This window comes from Miniopterus natalensis, chromosome 13, assembly GCF_054644295.1.
Source record: "Miniopterus natalensis isolate mMinNat1 chromosome 13, mMinNat1.hap1, whole genome shotgun sequence".
Lineage (NCBI taxonomy): Eukaryota > Metazoa > Chordata > Mammalia > Chiroptera > Miniopteridae > Miniopterus > Miniopterus natalensis.
The window spans coordinates 12982666-12995593 of NC_142093.1; the positions used below are offsets into that span (position 1 = coordinate 12982666).

A 12928-nucleotide genomic window follows, 5' to 3' on the forward strand; every position below is an offset into this window, starting at 1 on the left:
GTTAGATGGTTGGGTGGATGGATGGAGGATCCCTCTACTCTAAAAGATCTGGATCTCTCTAGTCTACCCTGTGCTCCTCTCCCACCCCTCTGGCCTTGAAAGCCACAGTCTTTTTGGAGAGAGAATAACAGGTGTGTCGTGAGTAGGCCTATGGGTAGAGACCAGTCCTATACACAGCCTGAGACACATCCTAGCCACCCCAGCTTGGGGGCTACACAGGCAGGACCAGGCAAGTGTTGCAAAGCCTTGTCATAGCCTGTCCACCTATGCGAGGAAGAAAGTGACTCTGCACCCTGCAGTCACGTCCATCTTACCTCTTCAAGCTTTCTTTTTCACTTTTCTCTTTACTACTTAGTAAACGCATAGAAGAAAGCTCCCAGCTTATGTTATCTGCCAATTCTAGTTGAGATGTTAGCCATGATTCTTAATTTGCAATGCACACCAGATGCCCTGTGGCACTTTCTAAAATACGTATGCTCATGCCCCTTCCCAAGACTAATAAAATCAGAATTGCTTGGGATGAGACTCAGCCATATGAATTTTGTAAAATGCATGGTTCTGATCTGTACCCCAGAGCCTGAGACCTATGTGATTATGGCTTAAAGTCCAGGTGCTCTAGAGAAGACTAGCATTTTAGTAGTTGTTTCAACATTACTACTCACCGGGGTGAGAAATATGGTGAATTCAGGCATAGCCAGTGGAACCGGTACTTTGGGTCCAAATCAGAATACAGGTGGTTACTCCAAGAATGAGGGGTATGTAATTGCTACACTTGACTCTCCTCACTCCCCTTGCCCCCAATCCAGAGCAGCCTGCAGGAGGCCAGCCCTGATTTAATCCTCACAACAATCCTGTGAGGTAGGCCAAGTATTACCATTTTACAGATAGGAAAATTGAGACTCATGGAGATTAAAAGATTTGCCCAAGCTCACACTGTGTGGAAGCTACCTCCCAGCACACTTAGGACCCAAGTCTCATGACTGCACTATTTTCAGAGAACTCCTAGTTTCACAACTGTTTCCATCCATGCCTGGGAAGTCTGCCCTAGACAAGCCTGGGTCTTCATGACCATCACCATGCCTGGGAAGTCTGCCCTTGACAAGCCTGGTTCTTCAGGACTGTTCCTATCCTTGGGAAGTCTGCCCTTGACAAGCCTGGGTGTGAGTGTTCAGGCTTTTAAAAATTATCTTTAAAGCCTTTGAATGGCTTTCTCTTTTTAGTGTAAATCACCCGGACATTAAAGCCCTTATTGTATATTTATCAGTGTGTTATTCAGACCAAGGGGAAAAGGGGAGAATCTGACACTATGAATGACTTTGAGAGTGAGAAAACGCTGGGCCTGAAATTAAATCATTGCGACACTGCCACTCAAGGGCATCAATTTCAATAAATGATCACCTTCTTTATTTCCGACCAGTTTATCACGCAGGCAGGATGCAAGGAGGTCTCTGGCTGGGCAATGTTGAAGGCCAAAGGCTTCTGATTCCCCACACTGGCCACAGTGCTCTGGGCTGATCTGAGTTAAATCCAACATAGCTTGGCAAAGGCAGTCAGGTGTCTTTTCAGAAGCAAAGTTCTTGTGGCATCTTTCCATGTTGCCCTATCCAGAGCCTCTTTCTCGCTCAGCCTGCTGAAAGCTGCCGGTCTATTTACAGGAAAATTCAAGGTCTATACACTAGTGGCAGAAATTCTGTGGGTCAGTGATGGGTAACTGTCCTGTCTGACAGAATTAGAGGGGTGGCGGGGCGGGGGGGAAGAACAGGAGCCTGGGTTGGGGAAAATCATGTCCTGCTACCCCAGTCCTGACTGCAGCCTGCGGTGGGGTTGCCGATGTTGCGGGATAAAGGAAGGGAGCAGAGTGCAGCTGGAAGCTTCACTTAGAAGGTAAGAAGCTGAGGCTGGGAAGGGCTATGGTGGTTCCATAACCAAGCTGCAAATCAGCGGTGGAACCAACACTGAAACTGCACCTCCTGACACCCTTTGGGTTAAATTACTTTGGTGTGACTACCTTGGCAGGTCTCCCATTGGGATTGCTACTGGTTTTACAGCTGGGATCTTTAGTCAGAAGCGACTGGTTTACATAAACGTGGAAGCCATGTGAGTACCTAACACTGACATCGGTTTTTCTTCACCTGGGGAGTTTGCCTGCAGATTGTAATCTAAGGGCAGTAGGTTTCAGGATTTCTGGATACAGCTGTTTAGCTGGGAAACAGAGCCCAGGAGGGCTGAGCTCTGGAGTATGTACTTCGACCTTCATCAACTCCCCTTATGCCTCTAGGCTTGGTTTCCCCCATCAGGAAATCAACAGGGAAAAGGGAACTCACGTCTCCTCCAAGTGTGGGGGCTAAGATCCTGCAGAAAGGTGAAGAAGCTTTGTGCCAAGGACACTTATTTCTCTGCCGCCCTCTGGAACGAGCCTTGTTTGCGCTATGGAATGGCCCCAACAGTTTATTTTAGCTCAAGTCTGAGTATCACCAAATCCTTTAGGTTTAAGACGTCTTTTTAAGTATTAGTAATCCAAATGATTGGCAAGTTCTATCCCCTCAGGGCCCAATTCTTCCCTCCACACACTGTGTAGTTCTGGTCACACATAATAAAGTCCCCGGATACCCAAGGCTGCAGGAGAAAGCTGTATGCTCGGAGAGGAAGGAAAGCTGGTGAAGGAGCCCTGGAGAGTCTCTCCCACAGCCAGAAACACCACCAGCCCTCGGGCTTGTGTTTCTGAGTCCGGGAAGGCACCAACTTCACACTGCCGACTGCTGCTGCAGGGAGGTGCCGGAGGCAGAGGCGGGAGCTGGGCTTCCTGAGCTGGCTCTGCTGGCCGCTGATCCTAGCTTAGCCTTTTAATACCTCTGGACCCAACTTAAAAACATCTGCACAAGCATGTGCCGTTGCTGTTTCACCTAGGTGCTCCTTGCTGGACTGGATGCTCCTTGAAAGCCCCGCTTATGTCATCTTTGACTGTGGAATCCCAGCACCTATTATCTGGGAGGCGCCCGGTCCATGGCTGTTAGATAAATGCATGCGCTGGAAAGGATCTAGTGGGTATTAAGTATCTACTATAACAGGGCAAATTGTGAGATGTTTTCCTTATGCCATTTCACAGCTCACCATATGAAAAAGGTATTACCATATTCATTGAATTCATGTGAACTTTGTGGCTTCTAATTTCTAGTTAATGTCCTATCCTATGCCTGCTGGCTTGTGTGGCCAGTGGGCTGGGCTATTGGATGTCCCATTTCTCTGCCTCTTGCTCCCACGGCCATTCCGGCCAGCCAGATGAGCAGGTGAACAGGCTGGGCACTCGGTACCGTCATCTGTGCCCTGGGAGATCCTGGCTGATGCCAGGCCATTTTGGCAGACGCGTGCTCACTCTCTGTGATTCATTAGACCTCATGCATGCTGCTGCTTTTCAGGAGAAGGAAGGGAGCAGCTGCTGGGATTCCCCGGCTGCTTTCCCTGCTGCCAGCGCCTCCAAGCAGGCTGCGCTCCCCCTGACATTGCCTGTTCACGACTCAGGGCTTCCAGGGGCTTGGTGGCCTCTCCGATTTGTCGTTCCTCAGCCCATGCCTCTGCTTCAGGCTCTCCCCAGCCGACTGCTATGATAACTTCCTCCCTTATTACTATAAACGCTGAATGTCATTTTCCAAATAGTGGTCCCCAAACCACCATGTTCTGCTCTGAGAAGAAGCCAGCCTCATTCATAATCATCACTGTCATCACCACCAGGATTTCACCAGTCCCTCTTGCCACACTGAGGGCTGTGCTGTTGGGCTCATCTCTGACAGTAAAAGAGGGGAGCTTCCAGAGGGGTAAACTGCCAGGATCTCAGCTCAGAACCAAAGGATTCTTGAGACTGGCAAAGAATTCTTGAGACTGGCACTGACCCATAATCAGAGCAGACAAGTCTCAATCTTTTGTGCCAAAATTCTGAACAGAACAGAGCAGAGCCGGTTAAGGTATTGATGGCCTCTTACATTTGCACTCAATTCAGAGTATGCAGAAGCCTTCACACCCTTTATTGCACTGACCCCACGCACCACGTGACTAGGACCAGCATCATCATCCCCGCTTTACGATGGGGAAAATGAGGTTTGGGCAGGGATAGGATTGCCTGAAGTCATAGAGCTCTTTCATGGAACATCCTTTGGTGGACCATCAAAGGCAGGCCTTTTGTATCCCTTGTGTCTCTATAATTCTCATAAATAGAAAATAGCTAATAAACGATTGTTCATTGAGCTGATGATTGAATAGTGAAATATGACTTACATTCAGGGCTTTGAGTCACAGCATAATAATTTTTTTGTGCTGTACCACGGTGGACTAAATGAACTTTTCCAGCAATGGGTAAGAAGGTTCAGACCCCCTCCACCCTGTCTAGCCAGTGATCTTGGGCAAGTTATTTGACCTCACTAAATTATCTCATCTATAAAATGGAAGATATTAATAGTAGCTGCTTCATTGTGTTGTTGAGTGTTAAATAAGAAAATGCATGGAAAGTGCACAGCAGTGGCTGGCTAGCACCCTAGGAAGTGCTTACGAAGTGTCAATAATAGTTATTATTCAGGGATAGGGACTGGGCATTACATATCTTTGTAACCCAAGACTTAGCACAGTGGTTGGCACATGCACACTTGCTGTCAACACTGACTCATTGTGTGTCATGGAGCAAGTCCCTTCCTTCTCGTGGGTCTCAATTCCAGTTCCCACACCTGTGAACTGATGAGGTTGAACCAGGTAAATCCCATGGTTCCTTCCAGCTCTGAAATGCTCTGGTTACTTCAGTGGCTCTTATGGGGATGATTTTGTCCCCCAAGGGACAGCTGGCAATGACTGGAGACATTTTTTTGGTCACATCCAGGGAAGGTGCTACTGGCATCTAGTGGGTAGAGGCTGGGAAGCTGGGACCATGCACAGGACAATGTCCACGGAAAGAATGGCCTGGCCCTAGATGTCAATAATGCCAAGACTGAGCATCCCCGATCCAGCTCTATACAAATACCCAGAGTTCTCTGAATTGCTGGATAAGTGCCTGTGTCCTGCAGTTTGCCAAGATGCCAAGGGGAGCAGGATTCTTCCTTACAGCAGAGAAGTCTATGGATTTCCCCCTTCGAGGAATTACTAAGGAGGCCACACAGCTTTACTGAGAAAGGAGCAGGCAGAATCCACCCTCCCACAACCCAGCACACTGCGGAGGTGGAGGATGGGTAACACCATTGTTAAGACGGGACCTCTCTACAAGATATTTTCTTAGAGAGAAGCTAAGTCCTAAGTCAAAGCTTAGCTAGAAATTAGAGGCCTTTCTCCCGAAAACATGCCATAAAGAAGGATCTCTCACCCTTATTGATTATAAAATAATCACACCTCCCACGTGTCAGAATGACTGTAATCAATAAATCAACAAATAACGAGTGTTGTCGAGGATGTGGGGAAAGGAGAAGCCTTGTACACTGTTGGTGGAAATGCAGATTGGTGCAGCCACTCTGGAAAGCAGTATGGATTATAAAATAATCAGATCTGGGGCCATTCAAAACTGGGGTCTTCCAATGGTATTTACACTTATGGAATGAGAAAAAACAGCAGGCACAGGGATACCCTGGTTCAAGTTTGCTTTCCAATGTCGCCACTTCTAGGGGCACAAAGGATCAGTAAGTAAGCAGGTGAGTATCTTCTGGAAGCTTAGAGGAGTTCACTGACATAAGTATTAGGTGTGGCTTCAGTGTTGTGTGAGCCTTAGAGGTTCTAGAACAAAGGCTTTTCCAGACTCTACTGACGTGATACCGTGTGGTCCCCTGACCAGTTCTGCTCTGGAGTCCTGCATTCCTGCAGGACCTGCATGGGTGGCTATAATAGTCTGCTCTTTCCCTTCTTGCCAAAGTTCTGCTGGTGAAACCCACTTTCCAGCACATTAAATTACTTTCATTCTGGCCTTTTAACACTCCCCTTGGCTGTTTTCTTCTTGGCTCTGTCTGGATTTGGGGAAATAAATATCTTTAACACCCACTCATTAAATGCCCACTCTGCCAGCTGGTCCTCTGGCCCCTGGAAGAGCCACCAGTCTTGGTAGCCAGAGGGCCCCACAGACCAGTGCCCGAGACACTACCAAGGGAATATCAGCAGTTATGGCTCAACCTGGTCCCTACCCATTAAAGGGCAATTGTGAGTTTTAAGTAGATGTCGCAGACTCTCAACTTTTTCAGCCAAAAGCCAAAATGTCTTTGATATAATGGATTCTGAAATGGGAAAGGACTTACCCATGCTTGCCCGGAGTGGGTACCAGGAGGATCTCTCTTCCAGCCTCATTGTGGGGCAGCAGCTGGGCCACGTACCTCCCGGAGGGCTGCAGGTGTCTGCGCACGGAGACGGCCAGCCTGCAGTGCTCGCTGCCGCTCCTCATCCAGGGGCTCAGGATGGTGTGCTTGGAGTGTGCCGAGGCGTTGAGAAGGAGGAAGGAGCCTGTGAGAGACAGGGAAAGTGACCCTGCAGGTGTGTCCAGACAGGTGGGCCAGCAGCAGCTCTGCAGCAGGATTTAGAGACCCACGGTGTCAAAGTCCATGATGCTGCAGGTCTTTACCACTTTCTTGGCACGCACCAGCCCTCTTCCCCCTCTCTCAGGTTGTCTTTGTAAAAACTAAACCCTGAAGCGAGAGAACTGTGACTGAGGGAGGACTTGGGTTTTATAATTAGGCAGACCAAGGTTCTCACTTTAGTGCCCCTACTTATTAGCTCTACATCCTTGAGTCCCAGGTTCTTTACCTGTAAAATGGGAATGAAACCACCTATTTCAAAGGGTGGTTGCAAGGATTATGTGAGATAAGCATGGTGACTACTTCTCCCAGTTTTAGGAAGGGAGGAAGCACACTATCAAATAATCAATTATTTGATTTCAAATGTCTCCTGAGTTAAAGTAGAGATGACAGCTCACAGATTCTTTGCCAGCCAATTAACAAAGTCCCGCAGGAAACAGGGGAAGATCAGTGTGCATTACCCAATCCCCACAGGGTGACCTGAGTCAGAAACCCACCCAGGCGCTAAGGCATTCTTACAGATTTGTATCTTGGTCTAGGGGTACAGCCTAACAGAGTCACTCCCTCCATAAACCTGCCGAGAGTGGAGCCAGGACATTGGTGCCATCTTGCAAACATCAATGTAGGGTACCTCCACACCCCACGAACCAGGACACTCGAGCATCTTAGGCCACTCTCTAGGTCACAGTTTAAATCAGAGCTCACCTGAGTTCTCCATATCACATTCAAACCAACTTGAGACTCAATTTATAACCGCTGGACAATTCAGAGCTTCCCAGTAATGTATGGGTTGGCTCTAGGCTCTCCAATAGCTATGACTGATTCAAGGTTTTCCTTGAGAGGTCCTTACTTGGAAAGGAAGTATTTGGGTCACTTATAATGTAGTAGTTAAGATCATGGCTCCTGCTCCTTTGCTTACTAGCTGAGTGATCTTGGGCAAAGCATTGACCTTCTCAGGTTTTAGTTTTCTGCTTATAAAATAGGGTGAGAAGGGTTGGCTGAACTTAGTAATCTCTTAAGATTCATTTCTGCTCTTGAGTCTATGAGTCACATGAATTTACAACTGGTCTCCACAAAGAAAGCCCTACACATTCCTCCCTGGTGCAGGACCTGTGGCAGAATTTCCCTCTGGGGCAAGCCAACCCTAATTCCAGTAGCACTGGCCAAATGACCTTCAAGAAATTTATATTCATGGGGATTACCGTCCACATAAAAGCTCAGCACCATTTTATTGTTCCGGGCATTCCTGCTGATGCATTGAGTTTACTTGACACACTTCTGCACTGACCTTTTGGACCAGTAGATGCTGCTCCTCTTGCAGTGGGAGCCGATTGCAACTAGATCCCCAGCATTTCCGGTGGAAACCAGCTGATGACTGCTCAGCTCAGCCCTTCTACCACCCCTCTCCCCGGGTGCCTCAAATTAGTCTCCTTCTCCAGATAACCCAACTTACCAAGTAGGCAAATGAACTAGCAGCCCTCAATAGAGAATGATGCAGATTTTTTAAAAAAAGGGGTGGGGGAGGGATTCCTACGAGAAACAAAGCAGTTTCCAAGGAGAAGGTATGGTGTCAGGATTGGAGATTTGCAAAATTCTGGAAGTAGGTAAATGTGACTTTCAGTTAAAATCAGGATGAGGTCAGCACAAGACTGTTTCTGGGCTGGATGGAGGACATCGGTCGGTACTGGAAACTGAACCCTCTAATTGCTAGGAAGTTTTAGTGCGGCACATGGGCCTTGGAAAAGTGCTCTACAGCCCTCAGTAAATACCCTATATTATTACTCTGTTTTACAATGGGGGAGACATTCTTGTCATGGGCACAGAGGTAAAAGAAAAGCATTAGAATCAAAGACAGAAATAAAAAAGACTTAACAATCATTTAATACAATGTCCTTGCTTTTCTATAGAAACAGGCTGGAGACAGAATGGAAAAGTGACTTGTTCAAAGTCTCTGGACTCCTAAGCAGTGCTCGTTACCTTCTGTCTTTTTCATTATCCCACTGTGTTCTTTATCCTGAAATATGATTTGGGTGCCTTGTGGCCAAGGTGTGTAGCTCAGGAGCTCAGAGGGATGGGAAGGGAGAAAGACAGGCCAGCGGGTACTGAATCAAACCCATTTGTTCAATGGCTCCCTCTGCCCTCACATTTCATTTATTAGATGCCTACTCCAAGCAAACAATCAAGCAGTGGCTCTGCCCTGGGGACCCAGACATGACCCAGACACAGTTCTGGCTTCCAAGGAACTTCAGGTCCAGGAGGGGTGACGAGGTGTTTGCAGTAACTACAATCAAAAGTCGAGGTTCCATCCGATGAACAAAATAAACAGGTGAACAAAGAGATCCAGAGGCATGGATGCATGCAATGGACTGATCGATCGCAGAGGGAAGGTGTGTGTGTGGCGGGAAGAGATTAACCAAATAACTTATATGCATATATGTATAACCCATGGACACAGACAATAGTGTGGTGAAGGCCTGGGGAGGGGGTGGGAGCAGGGTGGAAGGGGGCCAATGGGGGAAAAAGGGGACATCTGTAATACTTCCAACAATAAAGATAATTTTTTTTTTTTTTTTTTAAAGTAGAGGTTATAAAGTCACAAGATACATACAGGTAAAGCACTCTGGGAGGCTCCATGGAGACATTAAGTTCAATTGGGAAGATTCATAAAGAAGATGACCTTTGAGCTAGGTCTTAAAGGGCAAGAAAAACAAAGGTATGGGCAGAATTCATTGTGCAGGAATTGAGAGGCATAAATGTGGAAAGTGTGTCGTGGCATTGGGCTACAGAGTGGGGTACAGGAAGAGAGGGCTGGGAAATAAGAAAGGCTAGGGTGGTGGGTGTGGGACCAGACCACAGAGAATGTTTATTCCTGGCTGGAAGTATTCATCTTTATTTTGTGGACAACGGGCAGCCAGGAAAGGTTCCTGAGCAGGACAGTGGCGTCATCAGAGTGGTGCTGCAGGAAGATTAACCTAGTATGGCGGGAGAAAGAGGGGATCGGTCCTGACTCGGCCTCATCCTACTCCACCAGGCCACACTACAAGGCTGTGACTAAATGTAAACACAGTGTGCCTGGTATGTTACTGTTGTAAGCAAAGCGCTGTGCTGGGGACAGACTCTGGGACTGACTGGGGCTTCCATACTGTACTAGACTAGAGTGCATCTGTCCAGAGCAGGTGAGAGTTCTGGAAACACCCCTGGGGCAGAGAATTGTCCAGACACTTTGGGAACATGGTCTGTGGTTAGGAGAAAGCCACACATGTCACACGTAAGGTGCCCTGGTCTGAGATTGTACTCTAATGTATTCAAATAGGTGGAAAGTTGAATTGAAACCAATTTTGGAGCTTCTGAAGGAAAGAATGTGGGTAAATAAAGAAGGTGTTCCCCTTTCCAGAAAGATTACATGCATGTGTGCGTGTGCACACAGATACATGCAAACACACACACACACACTCTCCTGGGAAACTCAAGTTCCCAGCAGGAGAAAATGAAGCTAAAGATGCTGGGACTTGGGTCCTCCTGCACCACTGTTTCTCCTTGGTGGGTGTGGAAACATGTAAATTCTGTCCTTGTAATTCAGTGCCTCAATAATGGGGCTCTTTCAAAGCTGACTGGAAGATGGATGATTCTCCCACTTCTAATATGTGAGATGATGTTTATATGAATTTTATTTTGTGCAACTGGACTATTAATAAGAGACTGAACTGAAAGGATTTTCACTTTCAATGAAACTCGGTAGTTGAGAGGTATCTCTTCATCAGCAGCTTTCCTCTAGCCCCCCCAAAAAATACATTTCATAAGCTCCTTGGGATATTGTCAACATAAATCTTTTAAAGTCACTGAGAATTTATCTCTCCTCTCCCTCTTTTCTGTTTCCTGTTTATTTTGCTCAGAATAGCTTGGGGCTACGTGAAGGCTCCTGGGGTCCCCTCTAATTAAGAAGGATGGCTAGGCACCTCACAGGCCTTCCTCTGTTGTGGGCCATGGGGAAACAGAGAAGCAGATCAAAAGCTTTGTTTATACGGGGCTAGGATTGCATCGTGGTTTTCTTATCACTGGATTGGGTTGATGAGTTCAGTGATTAAATAAGAACTGGTTGTCATTTTTACCTTCGGTCACCAATACAGGGATGTGTTGTTCTCATCTCAGCCAGCTGGGCTCAAACTATGAGCCAGAAATCAAAGGCTGGGAAACTTGAGGTCAGACAGACTCTGTCTATCCAGTTTTAGGCTTTAGATAAATTATTTAGACCCTTTAAACCTTAGTTTGCTACCTCATATGGCTGTTGTGGAGATTAAGTTAGATAATATATATGAAGTGGCCAGTATAGTTCCTGGCCCTTAGTAGGTCTGTGATAAATGGTGATTACTGCTTTGAGGGTGTCTTAACCTGGATCTCTTTTTGTCCATCGCTAAACTTGGAATCAGAAGGACTGAATTCGAGCCCTAGCTCTGCCACTACCAAGCTTCCTTTGTTTGTAAAATGAAAGGGTTGGATAGAGTCTTTCTAAGGACCCTACAGCTCCAAACTGTCAGTAATTCTATCTGCCTGCTTAGAATATTATTAATCTGAAGGAACTTTGTCAAGTCTCCAAGCCCCCAAGTCCTAAACACTTCTCCTAAATCACCTCTCTGGGGATTTTAAACCAAGAGTTTCAATCAATTGGTCAAATACTCTGTGAACTGATTCCCTGCCCCACTTCCTCGCTTCCAACTTACATAAATACATCCTTGGAAAGGGATCCTGTCCCAGAACCATTTGTTTCTGTAGATGCTTCTGTTACAAGGCTGGTACCCCTTCTAAATGTCTGGTGTGACACAATGCTTGCCGCATAGCAGGAATTCAATGACTTAAAAATCACAGTGATATATACACATGGCAAGAAATAACATTGTTCAGAATAGCTCATAATAATACTTTTTAAAAACTATCCCCAAATCCTGCTCCTCTTGCCAAGTCTCAAAAACATTTTTAAAGATTTCTAATTTATTTTGCCTTCATGACTCTAAATAATACGATCATAGTGATCTACGTGTTACACTGTTGATGTAACAACCTTAGGCTCCTTCCATTGATGGTACAGTAAGAAAAACGATGCTATCCTCCTTCTAAGGCTTGATTTTTAAAATCCCTTTTTACTTTTTTATTACTTACCTGTTTAATTTTACATGGCAAACTTATTACTTGTTCCGTCAGCTTTAGACAGAATCACCTGACTCTCCTCACTAGACGACGAAGCTATTCGCCCTCCTGCCCTTCTCCGCACTTTCCTCTCCCGCCTCCACCTCCCAAGTCAGCTATGCTTTCCTTTCCATTGTCAAGGTTGCACAAGGATGATTAAGCCTTGTGTTTTCTTTGCAGATTGATTCTAAACGTTGAAAATCAATAAGCAGATCTTTTATACTGATGACTATATATTTTTGCACTACAGCAAACAAGGATGTATTTATAATCTCTATAGGTCCAATATCACATCCTGCTCCATGGAGAATGTTTCCATCATCAAGATCAAGATCAAATGAATATTCTCTCTCTCTGTCTGTCTTTAGTCACTTGTCAAAATTGTGGCACATCTTAATTTGCCTTACATTTGCATCAGGATTTTCTTGTGCACTTTGTTTCTCCAGAAATTTCTAATTGCTTTTCTCTTTTATTTATTTTCTACCTATCTCCCTCCCTCCTTCCCTCCTTCCCTCCTTCCCTCCTTCCCTCCCTCCCTCCCTTCCTCCCTTTCTTTCTCTTTCTCTTTTATTTATTTTCTATTTGCCTTTTCACCATATCACTAACACTTCTATATACTCCTTGGAAATCTTTCCCTTCTTCTTGAAGACATTGACTTCCTGTTTTAATTTGTACTTGTCGCATTCTGAGCCTCTAGTGTGGCTATTATTCTAGAATTTCTTTTCACTAAAACATTTTCATTAGTCCCACCATCCTCAGGAAACTTCCTCAGCGGGAAATGGCTTTGTGAATTTTTGAATATCTGAAATATTTCTATTTTGTCTTCATACTTGGTTGATAGCTTTGCCGGCCATAGTTCCTAGATTAGAAATTTGAAAGCCTAGCTTCCGTGTTGTCCAGCATCAGTGACTGAGAAGTCTGAGGCTGCTTTTGCAGTTAATTTCTTTTAGTTAATCTATTATTTTTTCTTTTTGGAAGCTTTCAGGTTCTTTCTTTAACGCTGAGGTGCTGAAATTCCAGTGTAATGTATCTAGGTAGGGATCTCTATAAAAATTTCTCTGTGGCATTTGGTGGGCTCTTTTAATCAGAAAACACATATCTCTTTCACCTCTGATAAGTTTGTTTTACTGTTTCTCTGATATTTTCATTCCCACCTCTTCTCAGTCTTGAACCTTTTTGAAGAACTTTATCATTCAAGTTAAGCTCTGTTATCTAATTTA

General features: G+C 45.6%; 1 protein-coding gene across 1 annotated transcript in view; it reads right to left on the reverse strand.

Moving 5' to 3' along the window:
* The window catches only part of ALK (ALK receptor tyrosine kinase), a 511088-nt gene that overhangs the window by 237413 nt on the left and 260747 nt on the right, over nucleotides 1-12928 (reverse strand). Inside the window, exon 4 of the mRNA XM_087823828.1 lies at nucleotides 6255-6456. Coding sequence (XP_087679954.1) covers nucleotides 6255-6456 — 202 coding nt within the window. The remainder of the gene's footprint in view (nucleotides 1-6254; nucleotides 6457-12928) is intronic.